We start from the raw sequence: 17,395 nt of genomic DNA, 5'->3' as shown, positions 1-17,395 counted from the left end.
TTTGTAAGTCCTGGACACAGTACGTGTGACAGCCTGCCATTATAATGTATAGGTATGACATATATATACATATATATATTTATATTTATATACACTTGATAAACATTTAATATGAACATTGACAATCACAAACRTATTTCTTCATATAAAGGATTATGATAAGCATGAAAAACACTTTATGCGAATAGCACAGAAACATTTCAGTCAAAAAGCCTTGAGCCTAAGGATGAGAAACATATGTCTCTGAGYAGATAATTGTAATTCTAAAGCAAAATTGAGCAATTGTCTGTTTTCACAGAGATAATGTTTGAAATATGTTAAATATTTTTGTATGGCCGCTGTCGGGGAGTGTGTGGTCACGGGTAGATAAATTGGCTGGTAGAAGTACCGTGATGTGGAGAATGGTAAAATGTGACTCTGTCTCCCACATTACTGTTAACTTCTTAGTCAAAGAAAGTGAAAAATTAGGAGGGAAAATATACACATGCTTTGAATCAATTAACCACACTGATGCAATGTGTTTTTTAAAAAAATCCATTATCTCAGCCGTTGTACACAGGCAGAACATTGCCAGTGAATTCAGGATGCCACACTGCAATATTCCAGGGGCATTGGAGGAGAATATGGTGCAAGGAACACAAAGATGCTGTTYTATAGAGAAAACTTTACACGAAAGCCACTACCTCTGGAGATCTAACTTTAAATAGCCTACAGCTTTCCTATGACTGTGAATGTAGCAGCCTAMTTTCATCAGGCTATAAATTCACTTCATAAGTTATGATTATTATTGATTTGATGGCGATTGCTCTCTAATTTATGCTGTTGAGGAACTGACCCAATATCTTTCAAATTCCATTTAGCTGAGATCAATGACAAATGGATCAGGCCCCAGAGGTACAGAGAACTGCAGGAAAAATAAAGAATAATTATTTATTATTCTCCCTGCCATAATGGTACAATTCAAAAAAAAGAAACACCATGTCTTACAACCMTTTCCTCTCTCTGTTCTCTTTTTCAGATCATTTACTCATCTCCCTGTAAAAGTAATCCCATCACATGCATTTGAAGGACTTCGAGATGCCTTCATCATGTAAGTTGTCAATATTTTCCACAGGCTTTTCCTTAATTTCTTACAAAAGCCATCCTTGTATAATAATGTAAAAAAGTGTGGCTAATACACACTATTGATGAAAAAAACCCACAGGGGAAGGATCAACATAGCATTCCTTTTCATATAAACAGTATATAATAGATCCTTGATAATGTGACATTTTTAACAGCCATTTAAAGATCAAATAATGAAATATTAAGCATGTCTGAGAGAACTGGATACAGCTTAGTAACTGATGAGAGGAGCATTTGATTAGCAAACCAGGTAGATTTCTATCATCAAATTTTACCACTGCAATRACAGCCGTGGCATTCTGTGATCATACATTTACAGAAGACCCAAATAAGATATTTCTTCAGCATTTTGCAGTGAGAGATAAGCCTGGCAGGGGATCAGTAGGACTGAGCTCTTTCTCTGCTCTTTCAGTTTGTAAATGCTGCAATTTTGCACACCGGCTCTGGGTTGTTTCCCGAGCCTTGGCTTTGTACCCATGTCTTACCCCTCTTGCCTCATTTCTGCTGTTATTCCAGCTGAAAGATGGCATGCTTGAGTCTCCATTATTTATTATTTWTTATTTTTTATTTTGTCTRCATTGAGTGGCCTCTAAASGACAAAGTTGATGACACAGCAGTGCAGTGAAGAGCAGGGGAATGACCTCCCCCAGAACCTAAGCAGCAGCACAGGAGATTCAGCTTTCTTTTCAAGGTGCACATTTTGTACTTCTCTGCTGCAMATATCCARCTGCAGTACAGTATTAGAGTAGAATCCAGGGGCACTGTATTCTTGCATTCACTTGCATCTGAATTTTTAATGAGAACTTAATCATTTTCACACTGGAGCTCGACTTAAATCTATAAAATTTCTCCTACCTGTATGACTTGAGGCTACACTTTCTCAAACTGTACACATGTCATGTTCTCCATACAGAGTGTTTTTTTCATTTTCCCTTCCATAACAAGAATTTAATTGACCTYYTTCTGTGCTTTTAAAGGATTTCTSCAAATTAACAGTGTAGAGATTWATGTAGTTTTCTGCAGTTAGTGTGTAGAACATTGAGATTTAATGCTACTTTGGAAAATGCAGTTTTTAAAATTATGRATCTCTAAATCTGCTATTTGGCAACACATCACTCTCTGAAAATGARATTATAAATTATTCTYATGCCATAAGTCATTCATATRCATAAGGATATGTAAATGYTCAGGAAGTCTRAGGTGAGGCATGGACAAGATTGGTRGGAGGGATTGAACAAATGTGCATAAAAGAAGGAAATACAAAGTGGAAAGCTGATTACAGGTGTCGTCTCTGGTAATGTGTTGCTTTGTGTCTGCTGTTTGCACTGCAGTGAAATCTCTCAGAGCGACTCCCTGGAGAGAATAGAAGCGAGCGCCTTTGACAGCCTTCCCACCTTGTCTGAAATGTGAGCATCCACGTTGTGGTTTYGGATCATCAAGGAGTAAACAGTCTGCAGAGTATTCTTGGGCCACATCTCAGTTACCTTGGTTGGCTTTGACTGAGATCTATGATGAGAAACATTTCTCTCCAAAGTACCACATGAAACAGCGAGCACTCTGCACAGCCTGGCCTTGGAGATTTGGCTCTACAAAGACATCCCTGCACAGAGCCCCAGTGCTTTCAGGGAGCTCAGAGGCAGCAGTGCAGCTCTGTGTCTGCTGCTGCTGGCATTGTCAAGCTTCCTAAGTGGGGGAATAATTTGAGATGACAACAGATGAGAGAAATCCTTCTTTTTGAAGATGACTTTTTCAAAGCCCTCCAGTAGTCAAATACACCTGCTTAGTATGCATAGCTCTTCTGTGGAGCACTAAAAYATTACTCAAACAGAACACGCAGTGATTTTAAACTTGACCTGCATAGCACAGGCCTCTGAGAGAAAGAGTTAAAAGCAATGACTCAGGAAAATGCTCTGAAATATTTAGTGAAATTGGAAACTATAAATCTGATTCAATGTCATTACTGTTTTTTTCACACAGCATGACTAGCGAGTGGCTTAAAATTGTGCAACTGAGTGAGGACAAGTCCATCTCTTTTATTTAATATGTGAGCATCACTGAAGTAAGTTACTCACATAAGAAAGGSATACAGATTTGTCAACCTCTGATTGGGTCCAGCTTCCAGTAGAATCAACRGTGGGCTTAGGAAAAGAATAAAAGCTTTGACCCCATGCAATTACCTGTYGTATGCCTGTYTTTCAAAAGCCAAAAGCTAAACRAGAGTATTAAAGAGCTACAGGAAAYTTGCAAGAAAACTTCCTTAAATCTTGAGTGCTGTRTGGGACTCACATTGCAAGGGCTTGATGTCCCAAGCTGTACTCAAGCCCACAGTCAATGGATGATCAGGGAAGTTGTGTTCAAGGGCATTCTTGAATTTCAACTTTTCTTGCCATCTCACATGTTAAAACCTTTGTATTTTGTACGTGACACATGGGGAGGGAGCTGGCCTGCAGTTATTGGTCTTTTGGGCAAACACTATCTTTACCAGATAGTTTGGCTGGAGAAAATACTTCTTGAGTAAGAGATCTGCCCATTTTTTGGGGTGACCACTAGCAGGCAGGATTTCTCATGCACTTCTCTCCCAGTTTCTTCTGATCCACTCCTACCAGYCACTGCTCTGAGGAAGTCCATGGTGCTCTTAAGGCATGAAACCATCTGGGGAACTGCCTTTCCTGGCTGRAACAGCATCAGTAATGTAATGAAAACGAGGGGTGATTTAAAAGGGCTCTGATTGTGGGGCAGGGACCAGGTACACACACACACACAGAGAGCCCCACATCCAAGCCCAAAATGCCAACTCTCACCAATGACCAGGATATCCAAACCAGATCATCTCAGAGAGCCATGAGAATTCAGGCAGTGTTACCTTCCTCTGGCTGCCTAAAAATTGCAGGCCGTTTTTGTTACCGACAGTGCTTCAAGATGCACCCGGCAGCATATTTGCAGGCTGTTTTCTGAGAAGGMAAGTCACAAGCAGAACTCAGGACTCTCCCATATCCATTATGTTTATAATACTGAAATATTTTTCCCTCATTACAGATTAATCCTGAACACAAAAAATCTGTTGCACATTGAGGAYGGAGCATTCAGAAATCTTCCAAGGCTAAAATACTTGTAAGAAAGAGTTCTATTCCTTTTCTGTTTGTTTTATTTATTCTTTTCTTTAAAGGAGTAGACAAATCAAATGAAGGAGCCTAAGGGAAAAGGGTTTTTATGCATTTCAGTAAGCTACAAGGACATGGATCACTGACAATAACTTTGTTGTAGAGTTAACCTATTGATAGGTTTTTCAATAGGCAAGGGCGGGGCAGTGATGGGTCAGAACAGAAGTCTGCAAAGCAATCCTGGTAAGTGCTTRCTTCTAAATTAAAGCATTCAGATCAGCAGGGTGGTAAACAAAAGGGGTAACTAAAATCTCTCCCTTGTGCTTAATGTAGTGACAACATATCCTGCTCCTCTAGGGCACTGCTTGAGAATTGTACAAAATGTGAATTTTACAGGCCTTCACAAGCATATTTAAAAACTGTATTTCTCAGTCACGTTTTAAGGCACTATTAGACTTGAACCTACTAAATCAACTCCTCGTTGCACCTACTCTGGTAATACTTTCTTTTGTAAATGGCAATTACGCTTTTCTCTAGGAGCATTTGTAACACTGGAATAAGACAATTTCCAGACCTGACACAGATCTTCTCACTGGAAGCTCATTTTATTTTGTAAGTAGACACCCAACCTAACCCAGGTAGGAGTGTTTTCCATCTTGTTCYTGACTCACTGACAAAAATACCTTTTTTTTTGTTCCAAAGGGAGCTCTGTGATAATTTGCGTATGACAATTATACCACAAAATGCTTTCCAAGGGATGAACAATGAATCACTGACACTGTGAGTAAAATAATCCTAGGTTCAGATCCTTCTGTGAGGATAACACATCTGCTTGAGGGAAGTGGGTTGACTTCATGAAAATCTCGACATTAAGCCCCATAAAATTTTACACATGTATTGTGAATTGAATCTGATGTGCTTAAGAAACATAGGGATGTTMTTCAAGATGAAGAGCAGAATTTTATCCAAAAGGTAATTTCACTTAGGAAAGAAAATAGGACAAAGGATCTAAATCTTCATCCTCCATGCAATGTTGGTTGTTAAAATACCATCAGGAGGACAGAAACTATAAAAGCCCCACCTGAGGAATGCAGAAAGCAGCAGAAAGCAGAGATGTCCTCTGCCAGCACAGCAAGAACCGTGTGTGATTTCACAGCTCATTCATCTTCACAAAAACTTCCACAAAGTAGCMCTGGAAGAGGAAAAATCACAAGCTGAACCTCTTGGTGGGATGTGGCTGAAATTTGGGTCTCCCAAGGCAGCAGGCCACCTGTGGGGTGGTGTGGCCACAAAACCCAAGGGAGCCCAGGGAAGCCAACCTTTGGGGGCCAGGCTCCAGTCAGTGCTCATCCTGCACAAAACCCCGTGGATATTTGCACCTGGCAAGAAGCTGTGCACATGRGCAAGGACTGCAGCTGATGGACTCTTCATGAGGCTGATTTAACAGATTTTGTGTTGACCAAATACGTTCTGGAAACGAGAGAGGAGCTGGGCATAAATGTGACTGAATGCTACTCCTACACGACACTAAAGAGGAACAATTGCTTAGATTAGTGCATCATTTCATCTTATGAGCCTCTTTCCTCCCAACAAGTTCTCAAAATAACTCCAGCAAAATTATGATTCTACTAATGGTGCAAGAAAATGAACATAAAAAAGATGGAGAAAGKTGCTTAAAGTCTTTACTGTAACCCTAAAGTGTGTTCAATGGGAGGGAGTCTAAGTCAGGAAACAGCCAACAGTCCTTTTTCTCCCTTCCTTTTGTGATAGGGAACTCACCACCAGAAGAAAAGCATTATCTTATAATGCTGCCTACCTAATTGTAGGGCTAGGTGTTAACTCCACCCTGTGTTGTCAGCTGTAATTAGTGCAGTAGTTCCTCTCATGACATTACAGTGGTCTGGTGAAACACAAGTAAGCCATGGAGGTGTAAAGTCACCCTGCAGCTATACTTTGCACTGCAAACAGCTAATTTAGCCTTTACAACAGTTAATGTTTCTTGTGGATTGGGAAATTGATCCTACATGTTGTCATGATTTTTAAGGCTATCACTAATTTTAGTATTGTGCTGAGGTAGATCCCTTGTATCAAATGGAGTCAGGTGATCCCCACACTTCAGCAGCTGAACAGGAAGGTTCTTAGAAAATTTAAACTGCATTTTTCTTAATTTAAGAACTATAGTTAATTTCATTCTTTGTAAGTAGACCCTCTAATCATTAAAACGAATGCAGCATCAAAGTTTAAACTTGTCGTACATGGCATAATCTCACCTTTTCCAMATCTTTTTCCCTTACATTTTTTTCATCTCCAGCAAATTGTATAAAAATGGATTTGAAGATATCCACAGCCATGCCTTCAATGGGACAAAGCTGAATCAATTGTGAGTATGTTTTCCCTCCTCAGTAATTTAAACGTAAATAACATTGTAAGTACAGTCAAAGGCTCTTCCTACAGATTCCAGTGCTCATGAAAAAACCACATCTTTCAGTGTCATTGTGTCTCAGTCATGCTGCAGCTCTTACTGCTTTTCCTGAAGCAACATGTGTTAAAATAGTACAGCTTTTGTGAGAARAGCTCATCATTCTTAACAAAATTCCATAAATTAGTTTCAAACTTGAAACAGTAGCCCAAACTAAGGAATTTATAGTTATGTCTGGAAACATCAATAGCTTTTTAATGCCTCTCACACACTGGGGGACTAGTCTTTTAAATTAGGCAAAATGTAAATTTGCTACTGTAGTGAAAGAAGCAGCCTGGTTGTTCCTGGTTTAGGTCAGAAGAATTTGGAATTTATCAGATTTAAGTGTAGATGATAATGATCTGATGGCATCAAAGGAAGTAAATGTCAAGGGGGAAATACAAGCACACCCCAGCCAGGCAGTGCAACAACCACCACTRTGATGGGAGAAAGAATTAAAACAGCTGTGAAGAAGAGACAAAAAAAAAGTTATTTTTAAAATACTGATGTAAAGAAGTTCATTTTTGGTTCCACAGGATCCTGAAGGACAATAAGAACCTCAGGCGGTTTCACAACGATGCCCTGAGAGGGGCCACAGGCCCCGATGTCCTGTGAGTATCCACAGCTCCATTACCTGAGTGTCCTGTGGGAACAGCCCTGTGCCACCAAAGCTGGGTCACCACAGCAAACACAGSCTTTGAGTCTGGAGGGAGATTTGATCTCTTACCCTCTGTRTATAAAGTGGGAACCTGTCCATGAGGTGCCATGAAATTACAGGGTGAAAGGAGTTTGCAMAATGCCAGGTGCTTMTCAGCCAGTTCTAGTGTTGGCATTBACCTCCACCTCTTAGATATTTTGGCCTTTGCTTTATTTGTGTCAGATCCTCCTGATCCTGTTCCTGTGTCTTATATTCTGACAGTGCAAAYTAACTCRTCCTTTGGTAGGATGGATATGTTTGGGCAATATGTGTTGTTTTAGAATTTCTTTGTAAAAGTGAACCAGCTCATTGCACGCTGCCAGCTTATGCTGAATAAAACTGATTATTATCATCCTCATGATTTATTAATCAAGCATTTACTGGAGGGCTGCCCTGGTTGTTACTCCATGCAATGTAACACAGCGTGGTACTGTAAATAGCACTAGGTGCTTCACATGCCTTTTTGTTCCTTTTATTGGTGCTTTATGGCACATGGCATTACTAGCATCACTTTAACAATTGGAGGCCTTTTTTCCTGTGTTTAATGGCCTGACTCTGAAAATCCTTTGTCACACTGATGGACTTTCTTCACACAAGCAGCCCCTCTGTAGGAACTCTAAGCCAAAATGSTTAAGTTATGCTTAAGTCTGTGTTGACAAGAATGATGGACTCCTTTGGGGTTTTAATTAATAGCCATTTAATTAAAGCACCTASAACAGCCCTTCAGAGCCAAGCAGAAAGCCAGGAGCTTGTCCTACCTGTTACCTGGCTGGAGAGCCCCTTTTRCCCACCTTCTCTCCCTGTCTCTGGCTTAAAGAGGCGTCCCTCACTCCATGCTTGGATTTCAAACAGAGAGGTCAGGACACAGCCCCTGGAGTCATTTCAGTTTCCCCAGGACAAAGGGAGCTCCTTGCCTCGCTGGAGCTGCTGTAGCACAGGGATGCTCCCACCCTGCTGCTCTGCAGTTTGACAGACCATGTTTCTGAGCTGGGCAGGAGGTGCTGGAGCAGCTTTGTACATCTAAACTTTTGTGAACAAACCAGTTGCTGTCACCTGCCATCACGCTTTGGTGGTATTTTCATAGGGATGAAAAGCAAAGCAAATGCTCTCTTTGTTTCACAGGGACATTTCTTCAACAGCACTGGAGTCCCTGCCTAGCTACGGGCTCGAGGCCATCCAGGTCTTAAATGCAACATCTTCTTACTCGTTAAAGAGGCTGCCACCACTGGAAAAATTCAGCAGTCTTCTGGAAGCTGTCCTAACTTACCCCAGCCACTGCTGCGCTTTTCGGAATCTAAGGACAGAAAAGTAAGTCCCAATAGCACCTTATTGTACTGCACAGCTTCAGAAGCTCTAAAATGGCAGCTTGGCTTTATTCAGCTCACAGAGTTTGAGTATCTTTATTCCAGTTACAGGGATGCTGTGGTACATTGCAAGGCCTTGCAGGAAACAGCAAGTCCCTGCTAAGGTCAGGAAAATAATGTCCATTCATTTTAGGGCAGAAATGGATCTCATCTTGTGCCCTGGATCTACCAGCAGAAACATTACTCTAAGTTTGCTTAAAGCTTGTATTTTTCCTGGTATCTGAATTGGAAACCTACTGGCACACAGAAGACAGCTCCTTACCAATAGCACATTGCCCTAATTAAAAAAAAAATAAACCTCTGCAGCCTTCAGCTGTGTAGCTTAATTAATACAGGTGATATGATGACATAGTGGAAAGGCCAAACTTTCAATCAGCCATCAAAATTAGGGCATGCCACATGCCTACAGAAGGAGGTTTCTGGTTTAGTTCCAGCCGTTTTGGAAAATAGACAGTYTTGTTCTCCCCACAGCTGGAAACCGTGGCACAGGAAGAGCTTTGCATCTGCTAACTTGGGGCAGTTAGTCTGAGACAATGGAGCTCATTTTTTGGCATTTATGTCTCAAATAAACCAACCCTCAGCTGTCTCTGGCAGCCAGAGCAGCCCCAAACGAGTTTAGTTTGGGCCATGAAGGTGCCTCGCTTCTCGTCTGTCCCAAATGAAGGCCACAGAAAGGATGTGCTGAGCTGGCAGCTGTGAGAGGCCTGATCACTGCTAATCCTTCACTTCACGGGTGTCCTGGACAAGCAGGAGGAGATTCCAGTTCTTTAGGGCAAAATTAGGGGTGGTGCTGTAGGCTTTCTCTGCCTGCCTCATTTTGCTGTGGGCTTCTTGATTCTGCAAGAAGAGAAAAAAGATTCTGCTGTCAAGGGTTTCCATGSCTACTGAACTGTTGCAGTCACAGATCACATCTCTGAGTGCATTAAATGCAGGAACAATTCTGGGACAGAAAAGTATTCATTCTGATAAAGACAACCAAACTGATAAACTGTCCTTACACCCCCCATGAGGCCCTGCCTATTTTCACAGTATTTGATGTGTTTCCCTTCCCACTTCCAGATGTCTGTAGGAACATTTGTGTTGCCACGAGGCCAGCTCTAGCTTACCTTACATGTCTGTGAAGAGCACTCTGCAGAGAAGACAAGGCCTTGGCCAAAATCCAGCCTGAAACTTAACTTTCTTTTTATCCTTCTTTCAGACAGAATTTTCTGCTTTCCATTTTTGAAAACTTCTCAAAAGAGTGTGAAAGCACCATGAGGAAACCGGCTAACGAAATGCTGTAAGTACCTCTCTGCACAGAGATGATGGAAGTAGCAATTGCAGACCTCCTCCCCTTTCTGCTGTACATCTATTTTTTCACAAAGCATGTCTTTGCCTGCCAATTCAGTCATCCCTACAACTTGCAACAGTGGTAATTTTACTATCATTAAACCAAGATTTGTATGGTCAAAAGGAAAGGGGAGGAAAAAAACCCTCATGATTTCATGAGCTTTACTCATTCCAGTTTGTCTTCTGAATTCTTGAAAGGCTTTCAAAACATTGATCAAATATTTACAGAAGTTAATGGCCTACATGGAGATTTTTCGACTCCCTGAAATAATTGCAKTTGTTGGTGTGATTCATAGAAAAGCTGCTACTGTTAACATTTTTTCTTCCTATAGAAAGGAAAATTAGAAGTCTGCATATCAGTAGTTTTTCATGGTAGAATGGAGTCCCTGAGTTAGAAGTGTGATCACCCCATTCCAGTGGTTTACCCCGTCTAAACTTGTCTTTTCATATCATCACAGCTTTGTTTGACAGTGTTCAGTGTGACAATGAGAAAGGCTAATATCAAAACTGTTGTGTTGGCTGTGCTGGATGACACAGGCTCTAACCCCACTTTTAAGGGGGAAGTTAAAGTATTTGCTTTTATTCATCCCTCTAAATGGGAGACCTTGGGAACTCTTAGCTGCCCTGACGTGGCGTCAAAGCATTGTAAAATCTAGAAGAAACAAGGTTATGGTCGCRAAATTCCAACAGCTAAATACAGCTGAAATGTGTTTGATTCATTGGGATAGTTACTTCCTTGGACAGTATCTTGTTTGCTGGTTGGTGAGGCCTCCTACACTTGCCATTTGGTTTTATCTGTCTGCTTGTTTTGGATTGGCATCTGTATCCCTCCTGCTGTGTGTTAAATATTCTGCCCAGCCTATTGGCTCTTGAAGCATTTTCCTTTGGCAAATCCCAATCCCAGCAATTCTCTGAGCAGACCTTATAATAAGCAAATTAAAGTAAGACTATTGTTCATGGGCTTAATGGCTCCAGAACCATAGCAGAAACCATCTGAAARTCCTGAGTTCTTAATAGTTATTTTAAAAAACCCCACAAACCACAAAAATTCAGCTTGCGCACAGCAGCACGTTTACTTGCCCTCTCAGAAAGTCACAATCATTTTTTATTAGTTACTAGAATCAAACGTATTCCCTCCTCTTCCAGTCTGAGCCAGGCAAGTAAACGCCAGACATGGGGCAGTTTTTCATATACAGARAGAAGAGTTAGGATAAAAAGCTTGGGAAGTTATTTGCCCCACAGGAATAGATGAAAAGCAGCTCAGTTTCATTTGCCAGTTAAGACCCTTCTCCAGAAGTATCGTTTCATGGGCCTGTGTCATTAGATGCRGAAGCTTAAGCATGTATATAAATTATCCTAAAGTTGTCCATTTTCTCAAGAGTTGTCCTCAATAGAGATGCTTTTCCAGTCTCACGCTGCAGACTTAGTGTTTGCCCACCACTCWCAGTCAGGATGGTTGAGAAGTTGGGAAATAGGCATCTCTGGGGGCTGGAAAGTGCCAGAAAAGACAGGGTTTGCTTTTAAAATGCTTCTTTGGTGGGCTTATCACCTCACTCTTGATGACTGAGAGATTATAGAGGTCTACCTTAAAAACCTACAAAATTTTTCATTAGGCATTGGGTTCAGCCTATACTTAATAAATTCCTCTTCTACTCCTTGCCTTATAATACCGACAACATCAAATTCCTCAGCACCTCCCAAACCACACATGGTCTTAGGAATTTGTTTGCTAAGTGCCTTTCCTAAAGGGAGCAGAGGTGCAGAGTTAAAATCCACAGGTTATCTTAGTATGGCTTCCCCAGCTGCCTGTGAACCTCGATGCATCAAAGCCATAATCCAACAGATCAAGTGTTCCTGTAGCTTGGGCTGCAGCCGACTGGCAGCACCAGAACCATGGCTCCCTCACAGAGCAGTCACAATAAAGTGCTGACAAACAAGCAATTTGTGTTGTGTAAGAGGGCATTTCTGTGGATGGGACTATGGCCTCTGCTGCTCTCCAAGGCTGCTTCCCAAACACAAAGCATCCTTACAAGGCTTCGTTATTTGTAAACACCCCGTGGAAACACATGGAGGAAGTCACTGTTTTAAAACAACTGTTATCTGTTGTCTTCTGCAAAAGAATGCGAGGGGCATGTAACAAATAATTCACTTCTGTTTGGGGGGATGGGTGTTTCATGGTTACAGAGATGACTCCAGCAACACATCMCTGTGGTCAGCGGACAGGAACATGTACCCATTTGGGACAGACGAAGAAAGCTCTCCCTACAGCTACTCAACCATTTTCGATGACAGCGAAATGGCCGGCTTTGACTTCGAGTATGACTTTTGTCAGCCTAAAGTCCTCACGTGCACTCCAGAGCCAGACGCCTTCAATCCCTGCGAGGACATCCTGGGCTACAGCTTTCTCCGAGTGCTGATCTGGTTCATAAACATCCTGGCCATCGCCGGCAATTTCACCGTGCTCCTCGTTCTCCTGACCAGCCACTACAAGCTCACYGTCCCTCGCTTCCTCATGTGCAACCTGTCCTTCGCCGACTTCTGCATGGGGCTGTACCTGCTGCTGATCGCCTCGGTGGACGCGCAGACCAGCGGGCAGTACTACAACCACGCCATCGACTGGCAGACGGGGCCGGGCTGCAGCACGGCCGGCTTCTTCACGGTGTTTGCCAGCGAGCTGTCGGTGTACACGCTGACGGTGATCACCCTGGAGCGCTGGCACACCATCACCTACGCCATGCAGCTGCAGCGCAAGCTGCGCCTGCGCCACGCCGTGCCCATCATGCTCGGGGGCTGGCTCTTCTCCRTCGGGATAGCTGCTCTGCCTCTCCTCGGGGTCAGCAGCTACATGAAGGTCAGCATCTGTCTGCCCATGGATATCGAAACCAGCCTTTCCCAAGCCTACATTCTGCTGATCCTGGCGCTCAATGTTGTCGCCTTCGTTGTCATTTGTGCGTGCTACATCAAGATTTACCTTGCTGTGCAGAACCCAGAGCTGGTAGCTGCCAATAAAGACACCAAGGTGGCCAAGAGAATGGCAATACTGATCTTCACAGATTTCACCTGCATGGCTCCCATCTCCTTTTTTGCCATATCTGCCGCCTTCAAAGTTCCTCTCATCACAGTGACCAACTCCAAGATCCTGCTGGTGTTGTTTTACCCTGTCAACTCCTGCGCAAACCCCTTTCTCTACGCAATTTTCACCAAAGCGTTTCGGAGGGATTTCTTTCTGCTGATGAGCAAGTTTGGTTGCTGCAAGAGCCGAGCAGAGCTTTACAGGATGAACTATTTCTCTGCTTATAACTCCAATTGCAAGAACGGCGGTGCTGCCACAGCCCCCAGCAAAGCCTCCCGAGCGCTCCTGCTYTTGTCAGCCTTAGAGAAGCCCTATCCTGCAGCACAGGACAAGAAACCTCCCAAGGAAAATTAACCCGGAGCACCAACAGGTGCAGCACTTTGCAAGGCCACTTGTGATTATCATAGTGACTAGGGATTATTTTATAATATCTGGAACATTTGATAATAAATAAAAATGCCTGTTGGTAATTCTGATGCACCATAACTGTTCTGATGTTCAAAGTGGTATTTTCCCCTCTCTTCCTTTGTAGTGACAGGTGTGGAAGGTTACTGTTGGGCAAAAGTTTTCCTTATGGGGAGCCAGAAAAGTCCAGGAGTAGTCAAGTTGCTCCTGAAGTAAACAGCTACTACAGTAATTGCAGCCTGGCTTTTTTTTTTCTCCAGATCTGCTTCCCTGGAGTATTTAAAGCCTGTTTGCTACCTTTCATTGCTTCTTTTTTCATTCCTCTCAGCTGTGCTGGCATTGTTGGTTTAAAGAAAGAGGYACTAAACTAGATGCCTCCATTTCACCAACAGAAACTTCCAATTACACAGCCACCTACACACAGGTAAAGAGGAGTGTTTCAGCACTAAGCTATAAAGATGTCACCAAGAAGGAAAGTGGACATACTAAACTTCTGTTAAGAGCAATTTTGCAGTTTAGAGTTCAGACTGAGCTGGTGGGTAGTATACTTAAATTATTAACCCATGCACAGCCATGAGTAATTAGGAAATCAAGAGATGYAAAACCCTCCCCTCTGCTGCACACAGGACTCTATTTAGGATATCCTGTGTGCACACCCACAAATCAGGTAAACTGTGAAGGCTCCCTCTCAGCAKCAGAGAGCTGCTTCCTGCACAGGCAAGCAAATGCTGCCTTGTTTCCCCTCCTGGGACAGTCTCAGGAATCATTTTCACCCGTGCACTCTGTGACATCACCAGTGCCAGTGGCCTTCAGGAAGGCACTGGGGCCTCTTCAGCACTCATGATCCAGCTCCATTCCCAGGTGATGAACTCCTGTCAGTGACAATGTTTTCCCRTTAAAACCTCTCTTTTCTTTCACTGGGCATTGCCTGATGCTAAGTGATCCTGCTAAATGCTGGGTCCAGATTTGCAACTGAGTTCCTAATGTAAGTAAGTGCAGAGTCTGACCCATAAGAAAGTGGTACTATTGCAATGACTYTAAACCTTTTATACTCTCCTTTTCAACTGAGTCCTTTGCTTTCAASTCTGTGACAGCAACTGAGTTCCAAAGCACTCCTCTTGTTGCCAAAACACTGCGCTGCAAGCTCAATTTGCTTCACATTAATGAAAGCAATTCTTTGTACTAGTGATTGCTCTATCATTAGATAATTTATATTCAATTTATAATTGTGAGAATTCACAATAACATCTCTGACCCACTMTTACCTTCAGCTTAATGCCATGATTTCAATCAGTATTAAAGCTGTGGATGTAAGCTCAGCTGTACTCATGAGCAGTTCCCACAGGTGGGGAATGGAGCAGGAYTGAGAACAGAGCACACTCACAGCTCCCTGGTTTAGCATTCAGGACAAATCAGGTATTGTGCACCCCTTTACACACAGCAGCTCCTGAGCTTGCCCAATGATCAAATAGGACTATGATAGGATATTCACCTGTAATAAAAACTAAAGACACTGGTGTAAAAAAAAAGCCAGTGGGCCTAAAGCTTCTCTGTCACCTATCTCAAAACTGTACTTTGGCRCTTCATTTCTTCAGACATCCCATGGAAGAGTCCTGCACATGATTTAGGACATGACAGCACAGGATCTTAGGTGGGCAATAATAACTGATTTACTTGCTTYATGTTTCAACAGGACAAGAGCTTGCCAGCAAACCCTTCCCACCACATAACACGGTCAGGAAACCACAGGAAGGGAAATGAGTTAGAATTAGCAACAACTGATAGCACCTGCCACAGGTAGAGCAAAGCAGTGAGTGAGTCTTGGTGGGCTTTTTTCTTTTTGTACCTGCTCTTAAGTTGAATGAAATCCACCATTTACAAAATGGATGTTTTAAGGGGAAAAAAATGGATGTTTTAAGGGGAAAAAAATACCACTGACAAATAGAAAATGCAAGTTATATACTTAAAACTTTTCTACACAGAAAAGTAAGCAGAAAAGTAAAAGCAACACTTTAATAAAGAGATTTAGATTCATGCCAGAGCTTCTCATACAAGTTACACTTGTTATTCTATCTCATTATTTTTACTTTACCTTCTTTCTGGTATAAGGTTTAGAGAGCCATTYACTGAAGTATCTTTGATGGCCATAACTGGTATTACACACCTCATCCTGTCACATCTRCAGTGATAAGTTTGCTAAACTATAAGTAGCAGCAATCAAAAACATTAATTCATAAGYTATTTAGRTCAAAAGCACTGATTACTGCTCAARTCACAGGATAGAGCTTACATTTAAAAAGAAACTTTTTTCAGTATCAAAATTCCTGACTTCAGATATATGTAGCTGTACATGTCTTACACAAAGCTGTAACTCTTTACTAATGTTATCTTTCAAAGCAGCTAATTAGTAAATGCTCTTTACCTTTTTTTTTATATTAACTAGAAAAACCACATCAAATTCAGAAGCAATAGTCAGTGTAGTGCTCAGTGAATGGTGCATATCCAGCCATGTTCCTTGGATTTGTGTGCCACTGCTTCCAGTCTTTTCTGATGCTGGAAATGGCCCCACAGTTAATAATGAGCACATTTTCAGAGCATGAACACCTTAGAGCCTGTGAGAGAGTGCTGAAATCTAAGAGCATCTATCATGTGGTAAGGCCTGTATTTTTCGTGCATTTATGGGTCTGAAGCATAGCATCAGTGCAGCCATGAGTCATCTGAATGAGGGAAAAAAATACACTGGACTATTTTAACTGTCTCTGAATACACAGTTCTCCAYATTCCAGCAGTAGCATTTGTAAAAGACAAAAGAAATGTCACACTTGGCTCAAGTGCTCTAGTTCAGTGTCCTGTCTTTGATACTGGAGAATAGCAGATACATCCAAAAAGTAATAAACTCAGTAATTGTTAAAAAGTAACTTCCTGCTCTATGCCATTAGCACAAGGGCTTGCACCATTATGAAAAAGGGCTATGGGTTTTCCCCTCAATTCTTCCATATATTCATTCTCTTCACCTGTCCCATTTCTTTTCTTTCCCCTCTCAAAACCCCTGCCCTCTCTCAGGGAGGAGATAGAACCTCACACTGTCTTGTTCCAGCAGCCATGGGAGCAGCAGCCAGGAGGGAGGGGTGCCATGGGAGAGCACTGCCCTTTGAGCAGGATCATCCTGTTCTGGGTCAGTGTGGCTCAGGCTTTGCCATGGAGCTGCCCACACTGCCCTCCAAGGAACAGGAACCAGCCAGGGAAAAGCTGCAGCTCTGAAGGACAAGGGCCCAAAGCTGCTTATGGACCTCTGTTCCTTGAAGAACTCACAAAAGTTGATGTTGGGGGCTGGGAGGAATGCAGGTCTCATGGCAGGGTGAGCTACTGCCACATGCAGGGCTTGTACAGGTTTCTATKTAGGGAATACAAAACCAGCTCTGCTAGAAATGTGTAGGAGATGACACTTTATTATTATGCACAGTTTGTATCAGTCACAGCTTACAGATCTGTAGTCCTAGAACAAAGTGGAAATGTACAGTAGTCAACTTCAATGACTTTGCATTGACAGGGAAAATAAATCACATTTTAATGTTACATCACACTATTCATTGCATCTCAGTAGACATAGATGGTATAGAATAAACAAYATTAATTCTTATACAATGAGAGCTCAAGGATCTTTCCCAAACATTGCCCTCACTTGCACCTAGAATGCATGTCTTTAAACTGAAGTCAAAAAAACAAAGCAACTAAAAATCAAGGSAAGTGTTCAGCTGAAACAGCCACAGGTTTCACACTTGCACAGATACTGCCTTTTTTTAACTCAACTGCCTTTGAAAGAAAATACATAAYAGCAAGAAC

At 42.1% G+C, this 17,395-nt stretch overlaps 1 protein-coding gene across 1 annotated transcript; it reads left to right on the top strand.

Annotated features, from left to right (window-relative positions):
- Positions 1–978: 978 nt before the first annotated feature.
- Positions 979–13,501, top strand: LHCGR (luteinizing hormone/choriogonadotropin receptor). The gene is given in 11 exon segments (XM_057385791.1): positions 979–1,006; positions 1,009–1,090; positions 2,457–2,531; positions 4,162–4,236; positions 4,764–4,838; positions 4,929–5,006; positions 6,538–6,606; positions 7,221–7,295; positions 8,504–8,689; positions 9,944–10,024; positions 12,259–13,501. Coding segments are annotated over 11 exon segments (2,067 nt in total).
- The last annotated feature ends 3,894 nt before the right edge of the window (positions 13,502–17,395 follow it).

This window comes from Malurus melanocephalus, unplaced genomic scaffold (assembly GCF_030028575.1).
Source record: "Malurus melanocephalus ecotype Western Australia unplaced genomic scaffold, MMel_1.1 scaffold_867, whole genome shotgun sequence".
NCBI classification, from domain to species: domain Eukaryota; kingdom Metazoa; phylum Chordata; class Aves; order Passeriformes; family Maluridae; genus Malurus; species Malurus melanocephalus.
Note: the sequence above shows the minus strand (reverse complement) of the source record. Positions and strands in the feature narration are given on the sequence as shown.